Source organism: Podarcis raffonei, chromosome 2 (genome assembly GCF_027172205.1).
Source record: "Podarcis raffonei isolate rPodRaf1 chromosome 2, rPodRaf1.pri, whole genome shotgun sequence".
NCBI classification, from domain to species: Eukaryota; Metazoa; Chordata; class Lepidosauria; order Squamata; family Lacertidae; genus Podarcis; species Podarcis raffonei.
The window spans coordinates 109,630,983-109,654,605 of NC_070603.1; the positions used below are offsets into that span (position 1 = coordinate 109,630,983).

At 46.8% G+C, this 23,623-nt stretch overlaps 2 protein-coding genes and 1 non-coding gene across 4 annotated transcripts; 1 reads left to right on the forward strand and 2 right to left on the reverse strand.

Moving 5' to 3' along the window:
- Positions 1-268: 268 nt before the first annotated feature.
- LOC128408604 (cholinesterase-like) lies at positions 269-9,124 on the reverse strand. 2 transcript variants are annotated; one of them, XM_053378550.1, is made up of 5 exons: positions 9,043-9,124; positions 4,635-6,135; positions 2,878-3,023; positions 2,156-2,244; positions 269-1,238 (listed from the first exon to the last, which is right to left on the reverse strand). In XM_053378550.1, exons 1-4 carry the CDS (start codon positions 9,107-9,109, stop codon positions 2,174-2,176), a joined length of 1,785 nt encoding a protein of 594 aa, XP_053234525.1. In that variant the 5' UTR covers positions 9,110-9,124; the 3' UTR covers positions 269-1,238; positions 2,156-2,173. The 2 variants fall into 2 exon arrangements, with proteins under 2 accessions (XP_053234525.1, XP_053234526.1); XM_053378551.1 differs by lacking the exon at positions 9,043-9,124 and adding an exon at positions 8,011-8,148.
- A 192-nt stretch (positions 9,125-9,316) lies between these two features.
- TRNAI-GAU (transfer RNA isoleucine (anticodon GAU)) lies at positions 9,317-9,393 on the forward strand. The gene has a single exon. It is a non-coding gene; the product is annotated as a tRNA-Ile (tRNA).
- An 856-nt stretch (positions 9,394-10,249) lies between these two features.
- LOC128408611 (acetylcholinesterase-like) lies at positions 10,250-22,842 on the reverse strand. The gene is made up of 4 exons (XM_053378560.1): positions 22,367-22,842; positions 18,430-19,891; positions 17,054-17,193; positions 10,250-10,575 (listed from the first exon to the last, which is right to left on the reverse strand). The coding sequence occupies exons 1-4, from the start codon at positions 22,377-22,379 to the stop codon at positions 10,535-10,537; spliced, it is 1,656 nt and encodes a 551-aa protein (XP_053234535.1). The 5' UTR covers positions 22,380-22,842; the 3' UTR covers positions 10,250-10,534.
- Between the last annotated feature and the right edge of the window lie 781 nt (positions 22,843-23,623).

Sequence of the window (23,623 nt, forward strand, 5' to 3'; positions counted from 1 at the left end):
GCCGACCTTCTGATCGGCAAGTCCTAGGCTCTGTGGTTTAACCCACAGCGCCACCCGTGTCCCTGTAGATGAGGCTACCCAACTCTTAATCACCTGACATCAGACATCATGGTGGTGGATGTGAAGTGTTTTCCTTTGCCTGCAACCACATGTCTTCTATCCAGACTCCGAATATTAAGCCCAAAAGGATTTCAGGATCTTTTTGCTAGAGTTATGGCATGAATATGTGTTAACCTTTTCCCCGCAAGAAAACTCATATACAAGAGGAGCAAAGAAAGACTGGTTTATTGCATGAAATGAAAGTTTCAGAATATATGGATGCCGCTTCAGACAGCAAAATTACCCTAAAGGCAGGCAGCAGCTCTTGCCACACCAACACACCTTGATTTTAAAGAGTAAAAGAATCCCTAACTATTCCCAAAAGTCTGCAGAAAGTGTGTGTGACAATATTGCCACAGAACTGACACTGAAAGTAAAGTAAGAAAGGGAAGAAGAGGGGCATCTGTGTCCTGAAGCAAAGCACGTTTTGGTTCCTTGAGGGTGTTGAGTTTATTACTGGAGTTTGGAGAGCTAGCTAACCATTGAAAATCAAGTGGCTTTGTACTCATTTTAGCCAATGCATCCTAAAGGAGAGGAAAGAGTTTGAGCAATTTCTTATAACACTGACATGGATTTGTTCTATTGTTTCTTTCCCACAAGTTCCTGTCTGTTTCCTATGTCATTTACTTTGTTCCGTTGGTTGGTGAAAGAATATAACCCTCGTGAGAAATGGCTAAACTGGTGGTTTTTGTTTCCTGAAGCCTGAAGGTTATCTTACTGTGAAAGAGGCATGGCATTGTGGTGTGTATTATGATGATTATTTGGGGGGAACAGGTGGAAGAATGAAGTTGTTAGCTTTGAACTAAAGGAATCAAACTATCACTCATCAGGACCAAAGCAAAAGTAACTTAAACTTTGCTAATATCGAAAGGAAATGTATATTAGATGTTTCAGGAATCTACATCTGCAAAAGATATTGAAACCCACTTCTCAAAACGGCACAACAGTTACTTTGCTAGAAGTTCAAAATTTCGCAGACACATTAAAAGGTGTGTTTTCAATTGGTTGTGAGCATGTTAAGATCGCAGGAAGCAGTGGGTCTTTATCAGCATGGAAGTCCAAGAATATCTTGTCAGGTTGTCTTCTAGGTCACTTGGTAATGATGCTTTATACTTGAGGGACACAGTGTCAAGCAACACCTGTTGAAAAGATGAGTGTGGTTTGGTCAGAATGCAATATAGGCATGAATGAGAGAAATGCGTTTAGCCAAAAAAATGTGTGTGTTAGGCAAAACTGCAGACAAAAAAAAGTGTATTAGAATAAATTAGCACTATAATACTGATGAATTTTCATGAGCACTTAAATATATATATATATTGCAAATTGATGTGTAAATGTATGGTAAAGGCAAAGGTAAAGGACCCCTGGATGGTTAAGTCCTGTCAAATCAGACTATCGGGTGTGGCGCTCATCTCCGCTTTCAGGCCAAAGGAATCGGCATTTGTCCACAGAAAGCTTTTCTGGATCCTATGGCCAGCAGGACTAAACCACTTCTGGCACAACGGGACACCGTGACAGAAAGCAGAGCACACAGAAACACTGTTTACCTTCCTGCCACAGCAGTACCTATTTATCTACTTGCACTAGCATGCTTTCAAACTACTAAATTGGCAGGAGCTGGGACAGAGCAACGGGAGCTCACTCTGTTGTGGGGATTCAAACTGCCGACCTTCTGATCGGCAAGCCCAAGAGGCTTGGTGGTTTAGACCACAGCGCCACCCACATCTCAGCATGTGGAAATGTGGAGAGCTGAGGAAGAGGGTAACAGGAGAAAGCACTCGTCTACTTCAGCTCCCTTTGGGCTGCAGCACAAAGCCTTCCTGATGTGGGGAAATGGACAGATGTTCATGTTCGCATTTAAAACATAGTTCCAGGCACAGGTTGCAGAAGAAGGCATTTTAGCTGTGGGCCATGCAAACCATTAAGCTGGATGACAGAGAGGGGAGAAAATGTCCTCCTCTCAACTGCTCAGTATTGTCTACCCATTCATTCTCTGTTCATTCATTCATCTCTCTATACTCCCCAGCTCCAACATTTCCTCTGTAGTCCTAATGACCTTTCATGGAGATGCCCTCTATTGGGTTGTGGATTCCTTTTTCCCGTCCTCCTCCTTGTGTGAAGCAGCAGAATCCTCTTTCAATTTGTCTGTAGAAGAAGGAAGAAGAAGAAGAAGAGTTTGGATTTGATATCCTGCTTTATCACTACCCGAAGGAGTCTCAAAGCGGCTACCATTCTCCTTTCCCCTCCTCCCCCACAACAAACACTCTGTGAGGTGAGTGAGGCTGAGAGACTTCAGAGAAGTGTGACTGGCCCAAGGTCACCCAGCAGCTGCATGTGGAGGAGCAGGGAATCGAACCCGGTTCACCAGATTACGAGTCTACCGCTCTTAACCACTACACCACACTGGAAATGAGATGTTGAAGACTCTAGAACCCAGCTCTGGTTTCTTCTCATAGAAGTGAGAGAGGAAGTGGGAAAGAGTCTCAATCTTTCCTCCTTCAGTTCTTGGCTTTTCACAGGACAATAGGTAACCTCACTTACCATCTTATGGCCAAAGGATGGAGGGGTAGAGAGTGCAGCCATGGGCAACCACGCCATTGCACCCATGGTCATCACATTGGCAATCCCTGTTCTAGAAGCCCAGGGCCAGTAGCATCTCCTTTCAGCTGTAGGTGATGCCAGTTACAGTACAGTCATTAGAAGCATTTGTTTTATGAGGTCTTAGCCCCCACCGCAGTCCACTCACACCCATACTGCAAGGCAAAGAACAGAGCTCACTTATCAGTGTATTGAAGAAAGTGCAGTGTTGCACAGGTGACCTATCCACAACCTGGGTTGGCTCAGTGCTTAGGTGGAAGAAGTTCTGCTGTGTGGCATTGTAGAGCGGCCACTCTACCTCACCGGCAGCTGACCCCGTTGGTTTCCTGCAGAGGATGTAAAACAAATTTGTAGCCCTAAACACCAATATACTGCTCTCCATCTTCCATCCAGGCAAAAGGCATTATCAGAGTTTGGGGATATATCCCAGTCAGGCAAAAAAACACTTGAGGAACAAAACAGAGCCAGTGAGAGCTGGAGAATTCTGAAGGCCAGATATTCACAGGAACACATTTGGACCTCGTCAGATTTGCAGATGACACCAAACCAGGAGGGTTAGCTAATGCCACAGAAGACATGATCAGAATTCAAAATGACCTTGACAGATTGGAGAACTGGGCCCAAGCCAACAAAATGAATTTCAGCAGGGAGAAATGTAAGGTTCTGCACTTAGGCAGGAAGAACCAGGTGCGCAAATATAAGATGGGGGACACCTGGCTTACTAGCAGTGCATGTGAAAAGGATCTAGGGGTCTTAGTGGACCGCAAGCTCAACAGCAGCACACAAAGAAAGGCTAATGCTATTCTAGGCTACATAAACAGAAGTATAGCGTCCCACTCAAGGGAAGAAATAGTACCAATAGTATCTTAGTCAGACCACACCTGGGATACTGTGTCTAATTCTGGGCACCACAATTTAAGAAGTTGGAGTGTGTGCAGAGGAGGGCAACCAAGATGATCAAGGGTTAGGAAGCCAAGTTTTATGAGGACCACTTGAAAGAGCTGGGTATGTTTAGCTTGGAAAAGAGGAGACTGAGAGGAGAGATGAAAGCAAGCTCTCTTTTTTTCTTTCTGTCTTTCTTTTTTTTTTTTGTTATTGATACACCAAAAAAGAAAAAAGAAAACCAAGACAAGAAATACAAACCAAACCACGATATAGACAATATTAGTTACAAATCAATAAAACAAAAAGCGGTCCTTTGACTATAGACCCGACCTCCCGTCCATTCCTTATTTCAATTATCTATTATCTGTTGCCAATACACGTTTTTGTCTTAGATTAACTAATTATTGATTTATCTAAGGTTTCATATCTTTCTTAAATCTACTACTAAAGTTATTCAACGCTGCAACAGAGTTTAAACTACTCTGTAATTGTTAAACTACTGTAATTCTTTTTCAAATAAACTTTAAAGACTTCTCATTTTGAGATGAAGATAGCAAGCTCTTGTAAAGCGAGGCAGGGCTGGCTCAGGGAGAGTGGTGGGAGATGTGGCCCCCCCAAAAAAAATTGTGCCTGAAGCGATTGCCCCAGCAAACCCCACACACACACACACACACAACCATATACAACACCTCTGCTTGGGAGGTTCTGGTCTCTCTTTCCTTGGAGGTTGCTAAACAGTGGTTGGGTGGCCATCTGTCATGGATACTTTAGCTGAGATTCCTGCATTGCAGGGGGTTGAACTAAATGACTCTAAATGACTCCAACTCTACAGTTCTATGATTCTATGGTCTCATTGTACACTTCCCAAACTTGGTGATCTCCAAATGTTCTCAGTTACAACTCCCACTGGCTCCATGTTCAATAGGCATAATAGGAATGGCAGTCAAAAACATATTGGAGGGTATCAGGCTGGGGAAGGTAGATTTAAGGGTTGAAAGGGCTTGCCTTCTGTATAAAGGTGAAGGGCAAGCGAGGAAAAGGTAATGCCTTACCCACTTCTGGAAAACTCTGCCCAGTATCGCATGACCCTACGGCTCAGATCAGCCTCAGCTTCTGTGTAAGTTTGATTGGCGGCCAAAGCTTTCTCGAGGGTTCCAAACAAGTAAGGCAGCTCAGCATCATGGGGTGCCCCAACCCACTCAGGCCAAAAAGAGCCTGAGGTGTGGTGCTTGAAGTAGTAAGCGTACACAGGGCTCCCAACTTCTTCCAGCTTCTTAGAGAATTCATCCATTGGGCACGAAAAGAAGTAATCGCGAAAGGACTGTGACAAGGCCCTGTAGTACTGAACTGGATCCTGGCCTTCCTTGCTGTACTCCAGGGCCACAGCCTGGACATCTTCTTGCGTTGCATTTCGTATTGCCATCTGTATCCCTTTCAGAAGTAGCTCGTGAGTGAACTGGTGGCGCTCGATGCCAGGAAAACTAAACGGCATAAAGGTGTTCCCTTCGTCGGAGGTAAAACCAATGAGAACTGGCTTGAGTTTGATGTGCCCAGGCTCCAGAAGTTTCTGAGGGTCATCAGGCAGGAAATCTCCATCTGTTGTTGGTATCACAGGAAGATCGATAAGATATTTGCTTTTCTCAAAGAAGAGCATTTCCTGTGGAGAGAATTCTGCGGCATCTTTGGCCTGTAGGCAGCTCAGCACAGCGCTGTCATCTCCATCAGCACAGCCCACCAGCTGGGCGATAGTGAGGGATTTTTGCTTGGCTTCCTCAGGACTCCCCCAAGCCCAGATGGCACTGGGAGATCCACTCTGAATCACAGCTTGGGCAAAAAGGGGCTGGCTGCCTGGTGAAAGGAGGTGGAAACCCACTGCTGCTGCTCCAGCGCTGTGGCCAAATATGGTCACCCGAGTCGGATCTCCTCCAAAGGCAGCGGCATTCTCATGGACCCATCTCAGAGCCAGCTGTTGGTCTAGCAAGCCCCAATTTCCTGGAGCTGCTGGTGGCATGGAGAGGAAGCCTAGCATCCCCAGGCGATAATTCAGGTTGACAACTATCACTCTCTCGGTAGAGGCTAAGGATTCCCCTTTGTACACGTCCAGGGAAGATGTCCCACTGAAAAATCCCCCTCCGTGAATGAAAACAAGGACAGGGGTTGGTGTAGAGGGACGTGGGTGGGGAACCCAGATGTTGAGAAAGAGGCAGTCTTCTGACAGTGGCGTATTGGGTGCCCACACGTCTGCATCAGGGATGCCAGAAAAAATAGACTGGTGACAAGAGTTGCCATAGCTGGTGGCTTCCAAGACTTGGCTCCATGGCTGATGTGGAAGGGCCTTCTGGAAACGCAATTTCCCCACAGGGGGCTCAGCATAGGGGATACCCAGGTAAGCCGTCACAGAGCCGGAGCCAACTGAAACATGCTTGCCCTTGATGGGGCCACTTTTGGTGACCACCACGGTGTCATCGCCAGGGGCAGAGCCAGAGGCAGGTGAAAAGAGGAGGAGAATGTAGATGTAGGGGAGCGAAGAGAGGATACCAGGCATTGCAGCAGCTAGAAGGAGATTTTAAAAGTTACATTCAATAAAAGGCAGGTCATTTCTCTCTCAATGATCCACTGCTCTGGCCTGCTCACATCAAGTCCTGCTCTGCGGTTCTTCCCCAAGGTCCCACAAGGGCAACACAGATCATGGACCTTGGATGCCGTCTGCAAACAAGCCATGAGCTCCCTCACTTAGCAACCTGGGCTGACTCAGCACCAGGCTCCATTAACATTGTTAGAAAGGTGGAAAATCGAACAAATTTAACACATTTTCTCCACGTTTATGTGTTCCAATGCTCAGCTATTCAGGAGGTTTGGGAGACCAGTTACTCTAGCCATTTCCTGCCCTATAGTCCATTTTTCTGTCTAGGAATCAAATTTAACCACCCATTTCTACATTCTTTATGTATGTCGATATTCCTATTTCCCCCCTAAATTGCAGCAGGGATGCAAATATGCTTGGAAGTGCATCAGGTGGCGGTCATTAATTTAATCCTTTCACTGCAGATCAAGAGACCAATGAATATTGCAAGGTTTCAACTCCCCTTTTGGAAATGTCCTTTGGATTCCATAACTCTTAATATAACTTGTTTATATTGATAAAAGCTCCATTGAACGCAGTGAAACTTATCTCTGAGTAAGCATGCACAGGGATTGCCTTGTACATCTATCCACAAGTTTGAGTTCTGACTCTGTGTGTTCCCTTGATGCAGTTGCTGTTTTGCTTTCTCCAGTGTTCCCAATGTTTCTTAAAGCAACAATTCTTTTTCCAGAACAAGGCTCTTTCCAGAAACAGAGGCTGATGGTGGATAGGTAATAGAGAGCCTTTATTAACATTTTTCACCCAGGACTTATGTCACAGGGACATACTAGGCTGTCTGATGGCAAAATGCCCCCGGAAACTCAGCTGGACTTTTGAGTAAACATACATAGATGAAAGCTGTACCTGTGCATAAGCCACATTAATTCAATAGAACTTACTCCTGACTAGACATGGTTAGGATTGCAGCCTTTGCCATATCACAGGGATGTTGTTGGGACCCATTTCTTAGGAATGGAGGAGAAATTCTGTCTATCCAGTATGCATTTAAAGTTGAAACACAGCTATTCTGAATTTTGTGTCTGAATTTTGTGATACAGTTATCTAACCCAACGATGCTTACATAAATGGATGTATTAGCAGAAGGTGGAAGGAAAAGTGAGGATCTTAGTGAAAATAGCATAGAAATGCATTATATTAGGCAAATTGTTTCCCCCAAAAAATGTTGATCAGTCAAAACTGCTTATAAAAATATATATATTATGAGAAATTCCTACTATGCTGCTACTTAATTTCTGTGGCAATGTCTTTATAAATGCAAATGGATGCAAAATGTGGAGAGCCGAATTTATGGTTGGGAAAATGAGAACCGGAGAGAGACTGATATGGACAGACTCACCATCCCTATTCAGAAGTAAGATCTTCTGGGATTGATGACACTTCCTTCCTAGTAAGTGTGATTGGGAGTGCAACCTAAATCACCCACCTGAAGCAAAATAATTCAAGAGCAAGTCACTAGACCTTTGGAAAACCTGCAAAGAGGGGAGGGCTTCTGGGTCCTAAATGACAGAATGGGCATCACATCCCGCTTTCCCCGCTTTCTCACACCCACACCCCAAAGGCTTGGGTTAAAGCTATGTGTAGCTGTTGTAGTTCAGAGAAATAGCAGTCCAAGGAAAAGATCGGCCAGGGTTGCCTTAAATACAGGAATTGCATAGATTCCTGCAACAGACTTGAACAATCAACCATTGACATTGTTTCAGAATTAGATGCATGCAGGCCTAGGAAGTCTAAATCCAAACCAATTCTTCAAAAGCAAATGGGTTTTCCTAATTGTAAGGACTCACCTCCCGTCTCCTTCATGAGTTGTTTTCCACTCCTGATCCTAGCTCAGGCCAAAGGGGAGAACAAATTGCAGAAGGGACCAGTGTGTTCCCTGCAATGTTCACAAACAACCACCAGCGGCAGAGGGTAACTGTGCTAACTAAAAAGAGCATTGACCTCTCGGGCTCTGTCCAAAGAGTGGGAGGATGCTATAGATTGACAAGGTGGAAGTTCATGTCTTGGATCAAGCATATGGGGAAATGGAGGCTTGGCTTTGCTACGGAGTAACAGAGCAGATTCCCAATCCTTGATATGCAACCTTGTGGCTTTGGGAGAAGAAGAGTCCCTGTCTAAGGCTATCAGGGGAATGGTGACTATGCTGTCCCCCACATACACACACTAATGGGGGCAGTGGGACTCTGAATACCAGGTGGGGAGAGCATTTTTGTGCTCAAGTCCTACTTTTAATTATTGTTGCATGCCACCCCAGTCTTGAAGCAGTGCAACATTCCAGGGGTTTCAGGCACTGACCCAGAGTTTGTGTTTCCTTTCGGAAGTGAGGTCAAGCAGAGACTGTGGTGTCTTTATGATGTATGGTTTATTTACATGTACAGTGGTACCTCGGGTTAAGAACTTAATTCGTTCCAGAGGTCCATTCTTAACCTGAAACGGTTCTTAACCTGAGGCGCGCTTTCGCTAATGGGGCCTCCTGCTGCTGCCGCTGCACCGTTGGCGCGCAATTTCTGTTCTTATCCTGGGGCAAAGTTCTTAACCTGGAGCAACCACTTCCTGGTTAGCGGAGTTTGTAACCCAAAGCGTCTGTAACCTGAAGCGTCTCTAACCCGAAGCGTCTCTAACCCGAGGTACCACAGTATCATTAGAATCTTAGAATCATAGAACTGGAGAGTTAGAAGGGACACAACCTGAGCCTACGATGGAGGGGTTCACAGCATCAGCAGCCCAAAGCAGTCTTGATTCTCCCGTATCCACAGCCTTGCACTGGCAAAGTGGAAGTCCAGTGCTGGGATCAAAGGCGTTGGGAAACAGAGACTTACTTTGATGTGGAGTTTGAAGGGAGATCTGCAACCTCACAGCGCTCAGAAGAGAAGGGTTCCTGAACATATTTTGGTTCTTTATTTTAAATATTTTTATTCCACCTTTCCTATTGGCTTTTGGCGGTGTGTTAAGTAACATTAAAGCAAGCAATTGGCTGCTGGCCCCTCGGCTTGCTGGCCTTCCACCAAGTGTGTCACAAGTTTATTTGTACTTACACTCTCACTTTTAAGAAAAAGAAGCAATGAGACCTGGGTAAATAAATGCTACTACCCTGTCCATTGGATAGCTCAGTTGGTTAGAGTGTGGTGCTGATAATGCCAAGGTCGCAGGTTCGATCCCCGCTTGGGACAGTTGTGTATTCCTGCATTGCATGGGGTGGGACTAAGATGATCCTCAGGCTCCCTTCCAACTCTGCAATTCCATGATTCTGGGAATCTGGGAAAGGCAATGATGGAACTTCAGGAAGCCTCACTTCTGGTAACGCCAAGGCACACAGCGAGAATTGATGGGAGGAAATAGGGTTACAGTGGTACTTCGGGTTAAGTCCTTAATTCGTTCTGGAGGTCCGTACTTAACCTGAAACTGTTCTTAACCTGAAGCACCACTTTAGCTAATGGGGCCTCCTGCTGCGGCCGCGCCGCCGCAGCACAATTTCTGTTCTCATCCTGAAGCAAAGTTCTTAACATGAAGCACTATTTCTGGGTTAGTGGAGTGTGTAACCTGAAGCATATGTAACCTGAAGCGTATGTAACCTGAGGTACCACTGTATATCTGATTCAAGAGAGAGAAGCAGCTGAGGGAGGCTTGGCAGGAATTGCTCAGGGGGGACCAGGGAGTGCCTGGGTGCAAGAAGAATTCTGACACAGCCCTGATTGGCTGAATGATCAAAAGGCGTCATGTGAAGTAAGAGGGAGAGTCCCCCAGCAGAGAGCAGGAGGAAATCCAAGCTGAGGAACAGGGAAGCAAGAGGCAGAAGTATTTGCAGAGAGTGAGTGAAGGGCAGGAGAAATCCCTGCATGAATCGGACTGAAGATGTGGCCTGTAAATGGAGGGTTGTTTGTTTCGGAGTGTCTGTCTGAAAGAGGAACCGAGAAACAGGAAGAGCAGGTGCAGGAATTGTAACTTCACTTTGCAATTTACTTTTTTCCCCTTTTTAACTGGAAAAATTGTTGGTGGATGGATAATAAAAAGGGAAATAATCACCGGACTCCAAAAGTTCTCAAAAGTTGCTGCTGGCTTCTTTTATTTGTTTGTGGCTGTGGAATCTTAGAGCAAAGGCTGAAATCATATTTTAAAGCTGCTGTTAATGACTGAATGCATCTGAAAACACTTCTTTCTCTCTCGTTTGTCTTTGAAAAGTGAGATCCTCAAGATATTCACACACAAAGTAAAATCGACCTGCCACATTGCTTGGCTGAGATTCGGGATAGTTGAAGAACGAGGATAGTTGCATTTTTAAGGGAAATCTACATCATCCATTTCCAGATACTTTTACCAATCAGAGTCACTTTCTTCATCCATCAGCTCAGAGTCTGGAAAACAGGAAGGCATGTTTGGGTAAAGGAAGCTGCAGTAGGAAAAATGCTGGGGTTGCAAATCATATTCCCATTTGCATTGCAGGGCCAGTTATTCCTGATATAGAACCATTCTGAAACTAATGGAAAATTGGGGGGCACTCTCCCCATACCAACCCTGAGATGGATAGGAGGGGGCGGGCTCTGCTTGTGCCTCCACCAATGAATGTTGCTCATTCTGCAGGGATAAAAATGAGAGTCTTTTCTGTGGTGGCACCTTAGTTATGGACACGCACACCCTCCCCTTGGAAGCATAACAACACTAACAGGTTTCTTGCGTTTGGTGAAACCCCATTTCTGACCTCTCTGCTTGGAGGACCTAAGAGGTTGTCTTAGGCTGTGTGCATAGACCTACAATGTCAGGAAGTCTGCCCCAATAGGAGGTGACCTTAGAAAGCACCATCTGCATATGCAGGCAGGCAGAAATGAGGATGATATTTATATGCCGCCCATCTGACTGAGTTGCCCCAGCCACTCTGGGCGGCTCCCAGAAAAATATTAAAAACACAATAAAACATCAACCATCAAAAACTTCCCTGAACAGGGATGCCTTCAGGTGTCTTCTAAAAGTCAAATAGTTGTTTATTTCCTTGACATCAGTTGGGATAGCATTTCATAGGGTGGGTGCCACTACCAAGAAGGCCCTCTGTCTGGTTCCCTGTAACCTCACTTCTCGCAATGAGGGAACCGCCAGAAGGCCCTCGGAGCTGGACCTCAGTGTTTGGGCTGAACGATGGGGGTGGAGACGCTCCTTCAAGTATACTGGGCTGAGGTCGTTGAGGGCTTTAAAGGTCAGCACCAACACTTGTTGTGCTTGGAAGCGCAGCCTCATCATAAAACAGATTATAACTTTTCCAGAAGAATACGCTTTAGATCGGCAAATAAGACAGGGGTGGCATATGGGATGTAAAGGTAAAGGTAAAGGGACCCCTGACCATTAGGTCCAGTCGTGACCGACTCTGGGGTTGCGGCGCTCATCTCGCTTTATTGGCCGAGGGAGCCGGCGTACAGCTTCCGGGTCACGTGGCCAGCATGACTAAGCCACTTCTGGTGAACCAGAGCAGCACATGTTAGGATATTTCCGTTCCACCTTAGAAGGGAGCAGGCTTTGTGAGTCACAGAGTCTGCGTATTTCCTGTCTCACAGGATGTTTCTGTTGTGTCGTCGCTTTCGTTTCCTTGTTGTTGCCTGATCAGACCGGAGCAGGCGGTCATGGTTTCTTTGTTCTGACCAACGCTGAATAAACTGTAAATATGCTCTCCTGCTGTGCATCTTTCGCTGTGTGAATTCTGCTGATAGAGTGTGCACCAGCCTAAGAATGTGGCAATCTATTCTGAGGCTTCGTGTCGCTAAGAGCTGATACTGCGTGTCTACGGGAGATCGATGGATCGTCCGGCAGGAGCTTGGGGGCTCAGATGGACTTTGTCTCCCTGGCAGTATCCCAACAACAAGGTTTTGGGCCCAGATTCACGGCACTTACAGGAGAGTAAGACTGCGACAGACTGCTGAAAGGTATGTGTTGGAAAAGCGAAAGCAGAGGCTTTTCTGAATGCCGTGAAAGAGTCTTTGAACTCCGGCTGGCTAATTGGCCTGGGAGCAGAGCCAGAGGCATCGTGATTAATGGGCTGCCGAGATAAGACGTCTTTGAAGGCATAAAGGCTCACGGCTCAAGTAAAAAGCTGGAATGGAGTTTTTCCAAGCTTCTGAGGCCACTGAGTGCCCAAAGTTAAATCGGCACAATTATGAGACCTGGGCAAAATGGTGTGAGAGTTTGCTGCGTCAGTTTGGAGTGTGGCATACTGTGTCTGAAGCCGCTCCAGTTCCTCTGACAGAGAAATGGAGAGCCCAGAATTTGAGGGCCATAGACGTAATAGTCTTGTCCGTCTCTCTGGAGGAATTAAACACGCTTGCTGGCAGCGTGACGGCACGTAAGATGTGGAATGCTTTGAAAAAAGCCCATCTGCCAATCATCCCAGCCCAGAGTTTGAATGCATCGGAGGTCCTGGCTGTTTCCCAGAATGCGAGTGAATGCAGGGATGCTGAGGGCACCGGTTGCAAGCTGCAGGGGGAGCAGACTGTCACGTCATCCCAGGCAGCATTACAGCCTCCAGGGGGAGCCAAGGAGTCGGCAGCTGAGAGCCCTGTTTCTCGTGGGAACCAAGGTCATACTCAGAAGTTTTGTCCAAAGACTGGAAATAAACAAAGGACAAAGCCTGCAGATGGCCAGAAGCAGAGGGAGGGTCAAGAGTCCACGCCAGTGGAAAACAAGGCTTTGTTTGCTGGCACAGCTTCACCAAAGGCTAAAGGCAAGCTGCAAAAGCCCACGCCGTTGGAAAACAAGGTTTTGCTTGCTGGAAAGTCTGCTTCAAAGGCTAAGGCCAGGTTTGTTATTGACTCTGGGGCCAGTCGCCATCTTGCGAAGGACCGCCATCTGTTTATCTCCTTCACACCTCAAGATGGTGAGATCCACCTGGCTGATGGAAGGACTTTGCAAATTGCAGGAGTTGGGACTGTGAAACTTGCAAGTCTGCATACTACCATCAGAGATGTACTTTTTGTTCCAGGTGCTGCGGACAATTTGCTTAGTGTCCCACAGCTGACTGGGCGTGGTTTTGAGATATCCTTCAAGAGGAGCGTCTGTGTCATCAGGAAAGGCAAAGAGGACATTTTGCATGCAAAGTTTATGGATGGTTTATTCTGTATAACTTATGATGACAATGCTGTTGCTGTCTCAAATGCTGATTCTTGTTGTGTTGCACAAACTAACAAGGTTCTTCATGCAGGATGTATTCATGATGCACATCGAAGATTTTGTCACCTGTCTTGGCAAGCGCTGGCCAAGATGCCTGGGTTGGTTGAAGGTTTGAACATCAAACCCTGTAAGTTTCACATGAAATGTGTATCTTGTGCAGAGAACAAGGTGAAGGTTGCTCCAAAAGGCAAGGAGTCTAGCAGGCAGGCTTCCAAACCCTACCAGCTAGTGCACGCAGACCAGGTTGGTCCTCTTGCGCCCTCTTTGGGAGGAGCAAGGTACTTCATGGTTCTAATTGATTCTTTTTCCAGGTACATTCATGTGTTTATGCTCGAGCAGAAATCGCAAGCATTTCCTAGGTTCAAGGCATTCTGTGCTTGGTTGGAGAATGCTCACAGTAAACGTATCGGCTGTCTGTTTACTGATCGAGGCGGGGAGTTCACTTCTCAGCAGTTTGAAGCTTTCCTGGCTGAGAAGGGAATCCAGCATGACTTCTCAACACCTAGATCGCCATGGATGAATGGGCTTGCGGAGCGAGCAAATCAAACGTTGCTGCAAGGAATGAAAACCTTGTTGCATGATGCCAATCTCCCTGAGAAGTTTTGGGGGGAGGCTCTCTTGAATTTTGTTTACACTTTTAACAGGAGACTGTCATCACCTATTGGTTGTACTCCCTATGAGAAGATGTTTGGTAAGAAACCTAACGTCAAGCACATGAGAATCTTTGGTTCTGACATGTGGGTACACACCCCACAAAGCAACAAGCTTGGGAAGCGTGGGGCACATGGTTTGTTCATGGGGTACGAAAAAGGTGCATACAGAGTATGGATGACTAACTCTAAGTCCATTAAGTTCACAAGGAGTGTTGAGTACAATCCTAAGTGGGGGTAAAATGTGGGAATTTTCCAGAGTTACCCAGAGGAGGATGAAGGTGATGTGAAGAAAGCAGATCATGCTGAGAAAGCTGAGGAAACTGAGGATGAGGATGAGGATGATGATGATGATGATGATGATGATCAGAGTTCGGATTCCAGTTCAGTGGGCGGCGCTGCTGCTGGTGTCAGCGACAGTGATGACACAGCAGACTACAAGAGCGCAAAGGCCTCAGTCAGACCATCTGATGCGTCTGACAATGAACTGGAAGAACCACTGTTCACCATTAGTCACTTTTCTCCTAAGGAGGAGATGAGTCCAGAAGACTTGCGTCTGGTTCGCAGGTCTGAAAAGGCGACCAAAGGCAAACCTCCAAAGAGATTTGCTGATGAGTTTGCTAAGACGGCAACTGCTGTTCTTAGTAGCTCAGAGAAGGTGTGGGAACCTTCAAGCTTCAAAGAGGTTCAGGAGTTAACCTCTAAAGAGGCTAAATGCCATGAAGGCTGAAGTTGATTCCTTGAACAGGAACCAAACTTGGGAGCTGGTACCGGGAGTCCCAGGGATGAGACTGGTTGGCAGCAAATGGGTTTCAAGGCCAAGACAGACCAGAATGGCAAGGTTGTCAGACACAAAGCCAGATTGGTTGCCAGAGGTTTTTCACAGGTACCAGGACAGGATTACCACGAGACCTTCTCGCCCACCATCAAATATGAGAGCATTCGGCTGATGCTCAAGATCGCTGCGGAGGAGAAACTGCATGTTTCCCATCATGACATTAATACAGCTTTTTTGTACGGGGTTTTGGGGGAGGAGCTGTACATGCTTCCACCTGACGGGATGCAGATACAGAAGGGAATTGTCTGTAAACTGCGGAAATCCTTATATGGTCTCAAGCAGAGTGCCAGGTGTTGGAATACAAAACTCACTGAGACGTTGCTTTCTCTAGGTTTTCACCAGGGCAAAGCTGATCCATGTGTGTTTGTCAAGGAGGAGGGGCAAAACAAACTGTATTGTTTATGTTTTGTTGATGATCTTCTGATGTTTTGGAAGAATCAGGCTTTCTACCAAAGCACCCTAGCTCAGCTGAAGGAGCACTTTGACATGAAGGATCTTGGTGAGGTATCCAACTATCTTTCTCTGCAGGTGGAGAGGGACCAAGAAGGTAATTTTCTGGTACACCAGACACAGAAAATTGCTGATGTATTAACCAGGTTGAATTTGGTTGATGCAAACCCAGCAGACACACCGATGGTGACAGGTTACCAGGTAGATAGTACTGCTGAAGCGTTTTCTGACACTACGCTGTACAGATGTATTCTAGGCAAGTTGAATTTCATTGCTAGATGTTCAAGACCTGACATTGCTGTAGGCACTAACCTGCTTAGCAGACATGCTAACAATCCTACTGTTCAGGATTGGAAAGCTCTGAAGTGCATAGCCCGGTATTTGAAAGGGACTATGCACTACAGGCTGAGGTTCACCAGTCAGAAGACTGGAGGTCTTGAAATCTTTGCAGATGCGAGTTTTGGAAGTGACACCACGGATGGTACAAGCACTTCTGGAGTATGCTACATGTACAACCACTGCCTGTTTGACTGGTTGTGCAAAAAGCAGACGACAGTAAGCCTAAGTTCCTGTGAAGCAGAACTCAATGCTCTGTCATTTTCACTCATGGATTGTGAATGGTTGATGCAACTGTTTAAGGACATCGGGATTTCTGTGAAATGTCCTATACAAGTGTATCAAGACAATAGATCTTGTTTGGCTTTGCTGAACTCGGAGAGTTGCAAGCAAAGAACCAAGTACTTGCAGATTAAGCTACATCGTGCAAGAGAGTGTATTCAGAAAGGACTCATTCAGGTGTCCTACATGCCAGGAAATGAAATTCCTGCTGATCTGTTGTCTAAGGTTGTTAACCAAGAACAACTTAAGGTTTACGTACAAAGGTTGCAATTGGGTTGAACCACAGGTACTACAGGTTACACGGAAAGGGGGAGGATGTTAGGATATTTCCGTTCCACCTTAAAAGGGAGCAGGCTTTGTGAGTCACAGAGTCTGCGTATTTCCTGTCTCACAGGATGTTTCTGTTGTGTCGTCGCTTTCCTTGTTGTTGCCTGATCAGACCGGAGCAGGCGGTCATGGTTTCTTTGTTCTGACCAACGCTGAATAAACTGTAAATATGCTCTCCTGCTGTGCATCTTTCACTGTGTGAATTCTGCTGATAGAGTGTGCACCAGCCTAAGAATGTGGCAATCTATTCTGAGGCTTCGTGTCGCTAAGAGCTGATACTGCGTGTCTACGGGAGATCGATGGATCGTCCGGCAGGAGCTTGGGGGCTCAGATGGACTTTGTCTCCCTGGCAGTATCCCAACAGCACACAGAAACGCCGTTTACCTTCCCGCCAAAGCGGTACCTATTTATCTACTTGGACTTTGACATGCTTTCAAACTGCTAGGTTGGCAGGAGCAGGGACCAAGCAATGGGAGCTCACCCCGTCGCGGGGATTCGAACCACCAACCTTCTGATCGGCAAGTCCTAGGCTCTGTGGTTTAACCCACAGCGCCACCCGCGTCCCTCATCATGGATGAGGCCATGTGTACAGCACCCCAAAGCAGCACTTGCACCCAACACTTGGTGCACATTATCACGGAGTGTGCTGGTGCCTATCAAGTGACCGGCTGGCATGGGCGGGGCAAGACAGTGTCACAGACAGATCCTCCTGAATTACATTGAACAGAAGGGTTATCTGACTGGGCTGTGGTATCTTCCAACTCCCCCCACCCACCGGCCCGAAACCGTGCTCTTCCTGACCCTTAAATCCTTCCGTGGCTAGCCACACCCAGAAACCACAGTAATGGGTGGGTGACACCTCCTCGGCTTGAGCTGGCTCTGTGGTAATGCGGAAGAAATTCTCTCCTGTGTAGACAGGCCATGCTCCATCATCAGGAGACCTGTGAGGGGAAGCAAACATCGCCAATCAGTAAAAGGAATAAGAATGAGATAAAAATCAAGTGCAGAAATGTAATAAAATTCCACTAGTTAAGCGCCACAATCAGCACAACCATGGAAGTTGCTCTGTGACAAAGTGCAAATGGGCGGGTCTTTCCTCAATCCCCTGTCACTCAGCTGCCGGGTAGGACAACGGTAGCCAGAGTTGTGTTTGAGGAGGTTGGAAGCAGACTGGAAGCTGTAGACACAGGACTCAGCTACACAGCTGCAAATATAACATTTTAAGTGTGTTTTAAGCGCATTATACAAATGTGCCACTAGATGGCAATGGTGAGCTTTAGGCAAATGCCATATATTTTTAAAAAAGGTCTTTTCACAGCGTTTTTTATAAGTATCTAGAGTCCACCACCGAGTCATGCTTGCTCTGTGCCTGCGAAGAAAGGAGAAGCTTGACCTTTTGAGGGGTGAATGCTGCAAGCCCCTCCATCTTGTGCTCAGGTTGTATAGGTTTATCCTAAAAACGCCACAGTAGCCGCTGACCTTCACTCCAAGAAAACTGAATGCCACCCTCTAAATCAACATGCACTGCTGCTCAAAAGCAAGGCCATGTTTAACTTTTTGCCAGTTTGCTTTTCCTGGCCTTGATAAGATAACATGGGATGTTTTGAAGAACATAACCAAACCCGTTTACGATCCTGCGATACTCTCAATACAACAACTCACAATAGTAAGCCCAGAGCTTTTTCAAAAATACATAAATAAAACGATGACCCTTCCTTCCTCCTTATTTTCTGTTTTTAGAAGAATTTTTTATTTCCCCTCCCCCTCCCACTTCTTTACTGTCGTAAGCCACTTTGGGTAAGCTTTGCCTGGAAAAGTGGCATATAAAATGTGGGGAGGGGGAAGGAAAGATTGTTGCTGTTCTGCCAATTCAGGCAATCACTGGTTATGATAAGCAAAGCCAAGAAATTTGGACTGCATGCACACTCTACATTTAGAGCACATCTCCTCCCCCACCTGGGAACTCTAGTTTGTTCAAGGTGCTGAGAATTGGAGCTTAAGTGAAGAGTAATCTGCGGCTCCCAGGATTCCTTGTGGGGAGGTGCTTTGAATGTTCAGTGCGTACGAAGTCTTGTTCTCAAAATGAAGAAGAGTGCCCAAAAGGGAAGCTTGCTATTCAAAGAGAACAAGGACCAGCTCTTCTGTTGGCGGTGCTAAAGACTGGAGGGATCACTTACCCGGTCCTTATAAACTGTCCCCAGTAGCTCATAACCCTTTGGCTCAGGGTCCCCTCAGCCTCTGTGTATCCTGACGTAGACAGTGGGTCACCAAACAGAAAGGGCAGCTCAGCACAATGGGGCACTCCAACCCAGTCGGAGACGGTTACAAAGGAGGGCTGGTGAGTGAAGGCGTAGGCAAATGCTAGACTTTGGGCTTCTGCCATACGGGTGGCCACCACAGCCACAGGGCACAAGAAAAAGTAGTCTCCAGAAGCTTTGATCAAGGCGTTCCGATATCGTTCTTCCCCCTGCTCCTCCTGACTGTAGATGGTTGCTGCGGCTTTGATGATAACCTCAGGTGCCTCTGGGACCATCAGACGGAGGCCTTCCAAGAGTTGCTCGTAGTTAATCAGGCTGTCGTTGTATAGGCTGAAACCAGGGGCATTTCCTGCAAGGAAGATGGTGCTTTCATCACGGGTGAAGCCAGTCAGGATGGGTTTGTCCAAGAATTGCCCAGCTTCCAGAAGTTTAGAGGGGGCATCTGGAAGGAATTCCCCATCGGTCGTGGGCACGAAAGGGAAACTCAACAAGGTTTTATGACTGAGGATAGGCCAGTCCTTCATCATCTCCCCTGGGTCTTTCTTCCGCAGGCATCGCACCACAGCCCTGTCATCACCCTCGGTGCAGCCCAAAAACCGGCCCAGGGTTCGCCCTCTGTTCACAGCCTCCTCAGGCATCACCCAAGCCCAGGGGGAAATCGCGGCGCCGCTTTGTAAAGTGGCCTGGTCGAATAGAGCCTGACTCGCCGGTGAGAGAAGGTGGAAACCAACTGAGGCGGCCCCGGCACTCTGACCGCCCAGGGTGAGCCGGGTTGGATCCCCTCCAAAGGCAGCCATGTTTTCCCTCAGCCAACTCAACGCCAGGTGTTGGTCCCACAAACCAGCGTTCCCCGGAGCCTCTGGGGGTAGCGAGAGGAATCCCAAGGCACCTAGGCGGTAGTTCATAGAAGCCACGATGATATTCTCAGTGGCAGCTAGGAAGCTCCTATCGACGGAGCCAGACCCATTGAGAAAACCCCCTCCATGGATCCAGACGAAGGCAGGAGCTGGCGCAGAGGGTCGGGGATGAGGCACCCAGACATTGAGGAAGAGGCAGTCTTCAGAGAGGGTGGATTCCGAGTTTTGTTCCGCACGATAGCCAGGAAGTTCTATACTCCCTTGGTGGCAGGTATTGCCAAAGCTGGTGGCGCTCAGGGTGTGGTTCCAAGGCCTGTGAGGATGGGGTTTTTGAAAACGCAGCTTCCCCACAGGAGGTTCAGCATAGGGGATTCCCAAGAAAGCTGTCACCGCGCCAGAATCTGTCATGAGGCGTTTACCACGGATGGGACCGCTGCTTGTGATCACCAGAACATCTTCCTCAGAGGCGGAACTGAGGCCCAGCAAAAACAGGCATGAAAATACTCGGCACAACATCATGGCAACTGAAAGGAATTAGTTTTTTATGTAACTTTTTTTTTAATGACTGCTTTAGACTGTTAATAATAATAATAATAATAATAATAATAATAATAATAATAATAATTTATTATTTATACCCCGCCCATCTGGCTGGGCTTCCCCAGCCACTCTGGGCAGCTTCCAAAAAAATATTAAAATACTATAACACATCAAACATTAAAAGCTTCCCAGCTTAACAGCTTAGAGGCCTTTTGTTCTAGTAAGGAGTACAGTGGTACCTCAGGTTACATACGCTTCAGGTTACAAACTCCGCTAACCCAGAAATAGTGCTTCAGGTTAAGAACTTTGCTTCAGGATGAGAACAGAAATTGTGCTCTGGCAGCACGGCGGCAGCAGGAGGCCCCATTAGCTAAAGTGGTGCTTCAGGTTAAGAATAGTTTCAGGTTAAGAATGGACCTCTGGAACGAATTAAGTACTTAACCCAAGGTACCACTGTATATAAATCATATATTTTTATTTGGACATGAAAAGCAACAATAACATACAGTGGCACCTTGGTTCTCAAACTTAATCCATTCCAAAAGTCTGTTCCAAATCAAAGTGAGTTTTCCCATAGAAAGTAATGCAAAATGGATTAATCCATTCCACACTTTTAAAAACAACCCCTAAAACATCAATTTAACATGAATTTTACTATCTAACGAGACCACTGATCCATAAAATGAAAGCAATAAACAATGTTCTGCAGTCAAACAATCAATCAGTAACTGAACTGGGTTCCACACAGTCACACACATACACACACACACACACAAAAGAGCTGCAAAAAGAAAAATGCAAAATAAATAGCAAAAACAGACATACCCAGCGTAACACTCCAAACAGAAGTGTGGCACTCAAAACAGAGCACATTCGACTTCCAAAAATTTAGCAAATCAGAACACTTACTTCTGGGTTTGCAGTGTTTGGGTTCCAACTTGTTTGAGTACTGAGAACTAAGGTACCACTGTATTGCAGGAAAATAACTTGCATCGAAGCAACAGACACAAACCAGCAAGGAGGCCGTTTGAAGAAGGAAACACAGAACAATGAGCAGAAAAGGAACCAGATTATGCATCTTGAGAGCCATAAAGACAAGAAGGCATGAAGAGCTTAAATGCAGAGCTGGCAGCGGGCAAAAGGAACGTCTGTGAGAAAATTAATGAATATTTCCAAATGAAACAAGGATAGCCAGATTGGTGGAGCATGTGACTCTGAATCTGAGTCGTGGGTTCGAGCCCCACATTGGGCAAAAGATTCCAGCTTTGCTGCGGGTTGGATTAGATGACCCTCGTAGATGACCCAATTCTACAAGTCTATGTTTCTATGAAGTCCCACTTAACTGGAATGAGGACTGCACCGTAGCCTCCAATGTTACTTAATCCTTTTGCCAGCAGGTGGCAGCAAAGTCCATCTGTTTAGCAGTACAGAGGGTGAGCTTTCTCAGGATGGTGCTGGCATCTGTCTCTCCTCTCCTCTAAAGATAAAGGTAAAGGGGCCCCTGACCATTAGGTCCAGTCGTGGCTGACTCTGGGGTTGCGGCGCTCATCTCGTTTTATTGGCCGAGGGAGCCGGCGTACAGCTTCCGGGTCATGTGGCCAGCATGACTAAGCCGCTGCTGGAGAACCAGAGCAGTGCATGGAAACGCCGTTTACCTTTCCGCCGGAGTGGTACCTATTTATCTACTTGCACTTCATGCTTTTGAACTGCTGGGTTGGCAGGAGCAGGGACCGAGCAACGGGAGCTCACCCCGTCGCAGGGATTCGAACAGCCGACCTTCTGATTGGCAAGTTCTAGGCTCTGTGGTTTAACCCACAGCGCCACCCACGTCCCTCCTCTCCTCTAAAGGACTGCCCAAATGTTACGTGCTGAAAGCACATAGCAGTTGCCTTGGCTCCCTGCCCCTACCTACCCCAGTACCTCCAACTTTTAAAAACACATTCTTGGTGCATGCAAACCATCTATTCTGTTCAGAAGTTCAGCTGAAGGAGAGAGCTGGTGTTGTGTTGTGATTAGAGAGTCAGACAAGGACCTGGGAAACCAGGGTTCAAATCCCTACCTGGCTATGAAACTCACTGGGTGACCTTGGGCCAGTCACAGTCTCCCAACCTAAATGGCCTCACAGGGTTGTGGAGAGGATAGAAAGCACTGAGGAAAGACGTTGCGCTCCATAGAGCTGCTATTTCATAGAATCATAGAATTTGCCCCAAGGACCAAAAAAATTAAAACAAAATAAAATAAATCCCTAAATAACCTTTTTTATCCAGCTGCCAGAGTGGGCGAGAAAAACTATTGCAGGAGTGAGGGTTAATTCCCCCACTTCCTGAGTGGCTGCACGGAGCCTTTAAAACAGGAGATCCAGTGATGGAGATCCAGTCACGAATCTCCATCATCACCTCCCTTGTTTGGCCCTCAGCATTTAACCCTTCCTTGGGTGGTGGAGCAGAGCAGAGACTCACCTCTTTGCGCCATGATGAAGTTGTGGGTTTGTGGTTCTGAGCCGAATTCCCGGTTCGGTTTGGAAGCAGCCGGATTAGCAACAGGTCGGCTATTGTTGACTCGGGAACAAGCGGGAAGTCTGTGGTTATGATCCTGGTGTCTCTTTGCCTCTTAGCCAGATGGCATATCTCTGTGGAGATACCATATCAGCTGTGCCCCAGTGGAACCCCAGAACGAAGGTCAAAAGCTTAGGAAAACATGCACCTCCTCTGATTAAAGTCTCTGGCAATATCTTGAGATGAAAGATCTTCATCTGACCTATGATCACTGCACGCACACAGCACGCCGAAAGCACATCATTTCCCCCAAAGAATCCTGGGGATCTCACGCAGCTACAATTCCCAGCACCCTTAGAAAACTACAGTTCCCAAGATTCTTTGGGAGAAACAATGTGCTTTAAATATATGGTAATTGCCCCATTATTAGGCTGCTAACACTGAGCACAAAGGCCCGTATAGTTAAAGCTATGGTTTTCCCAGTAGTGATGTATGGAAGTGAGAGCTGGACCACAAAGAAGGCTGATCGCCGAAGAATTGATGCTTTTGAATTATGGTGCTGGAGGAGACTCTTGAGAGTCCCATGGATTGCAAGAAGATCAAACCTATCCATTCTGAAGGAAATCAGCCCTGAGTGCTCACTAGAAGGACAGATCCTGAAGCTGAGGCTCCAATACTTTGGCCAGCTCATGAGAAGAGAAGACTCCCTGGAAAAGACACTGATGTTGGGAAAGATGGAGGGCACAAGGAGAAGGGGACGACAGAGGACGAGATGGTTGGACAGTGTTCTCGAAGCTACCAGCATGAGTTTGACCAAACTGCAGGAGGCAGTGGAAGACAGGAGTGCCTGGCGTGCTCTGGTCCAGGGGGTCACGAAGAGTCGGACACGACTAAACGACTAAACAACACCAACACTGAGCACAGAGTGCATTCCTCAGAACACATTGGAGTTTGGTTTGGTGTCCTTAGGTATGGAGCTTGCTTGATAGTAAGGGACAAGTGTCCTATGGGGGCGGGTTCTGTACATCTTTTGAAGTTGCTTTGCAACTTTTCTGGTCCAATGTTTACAACATTAACATCTGGAGGGCCCTGGCTCCAATAGTCGGGAGTTCTCAGACAGCGATCGAATTGCGACATCCTTTTCAGGGGGACGTCACTTGAGCCTGGCTTAGCCATCCCACCTGCTTCTTCCTCCCACTCTGAAACCATTCCCTCCCATTT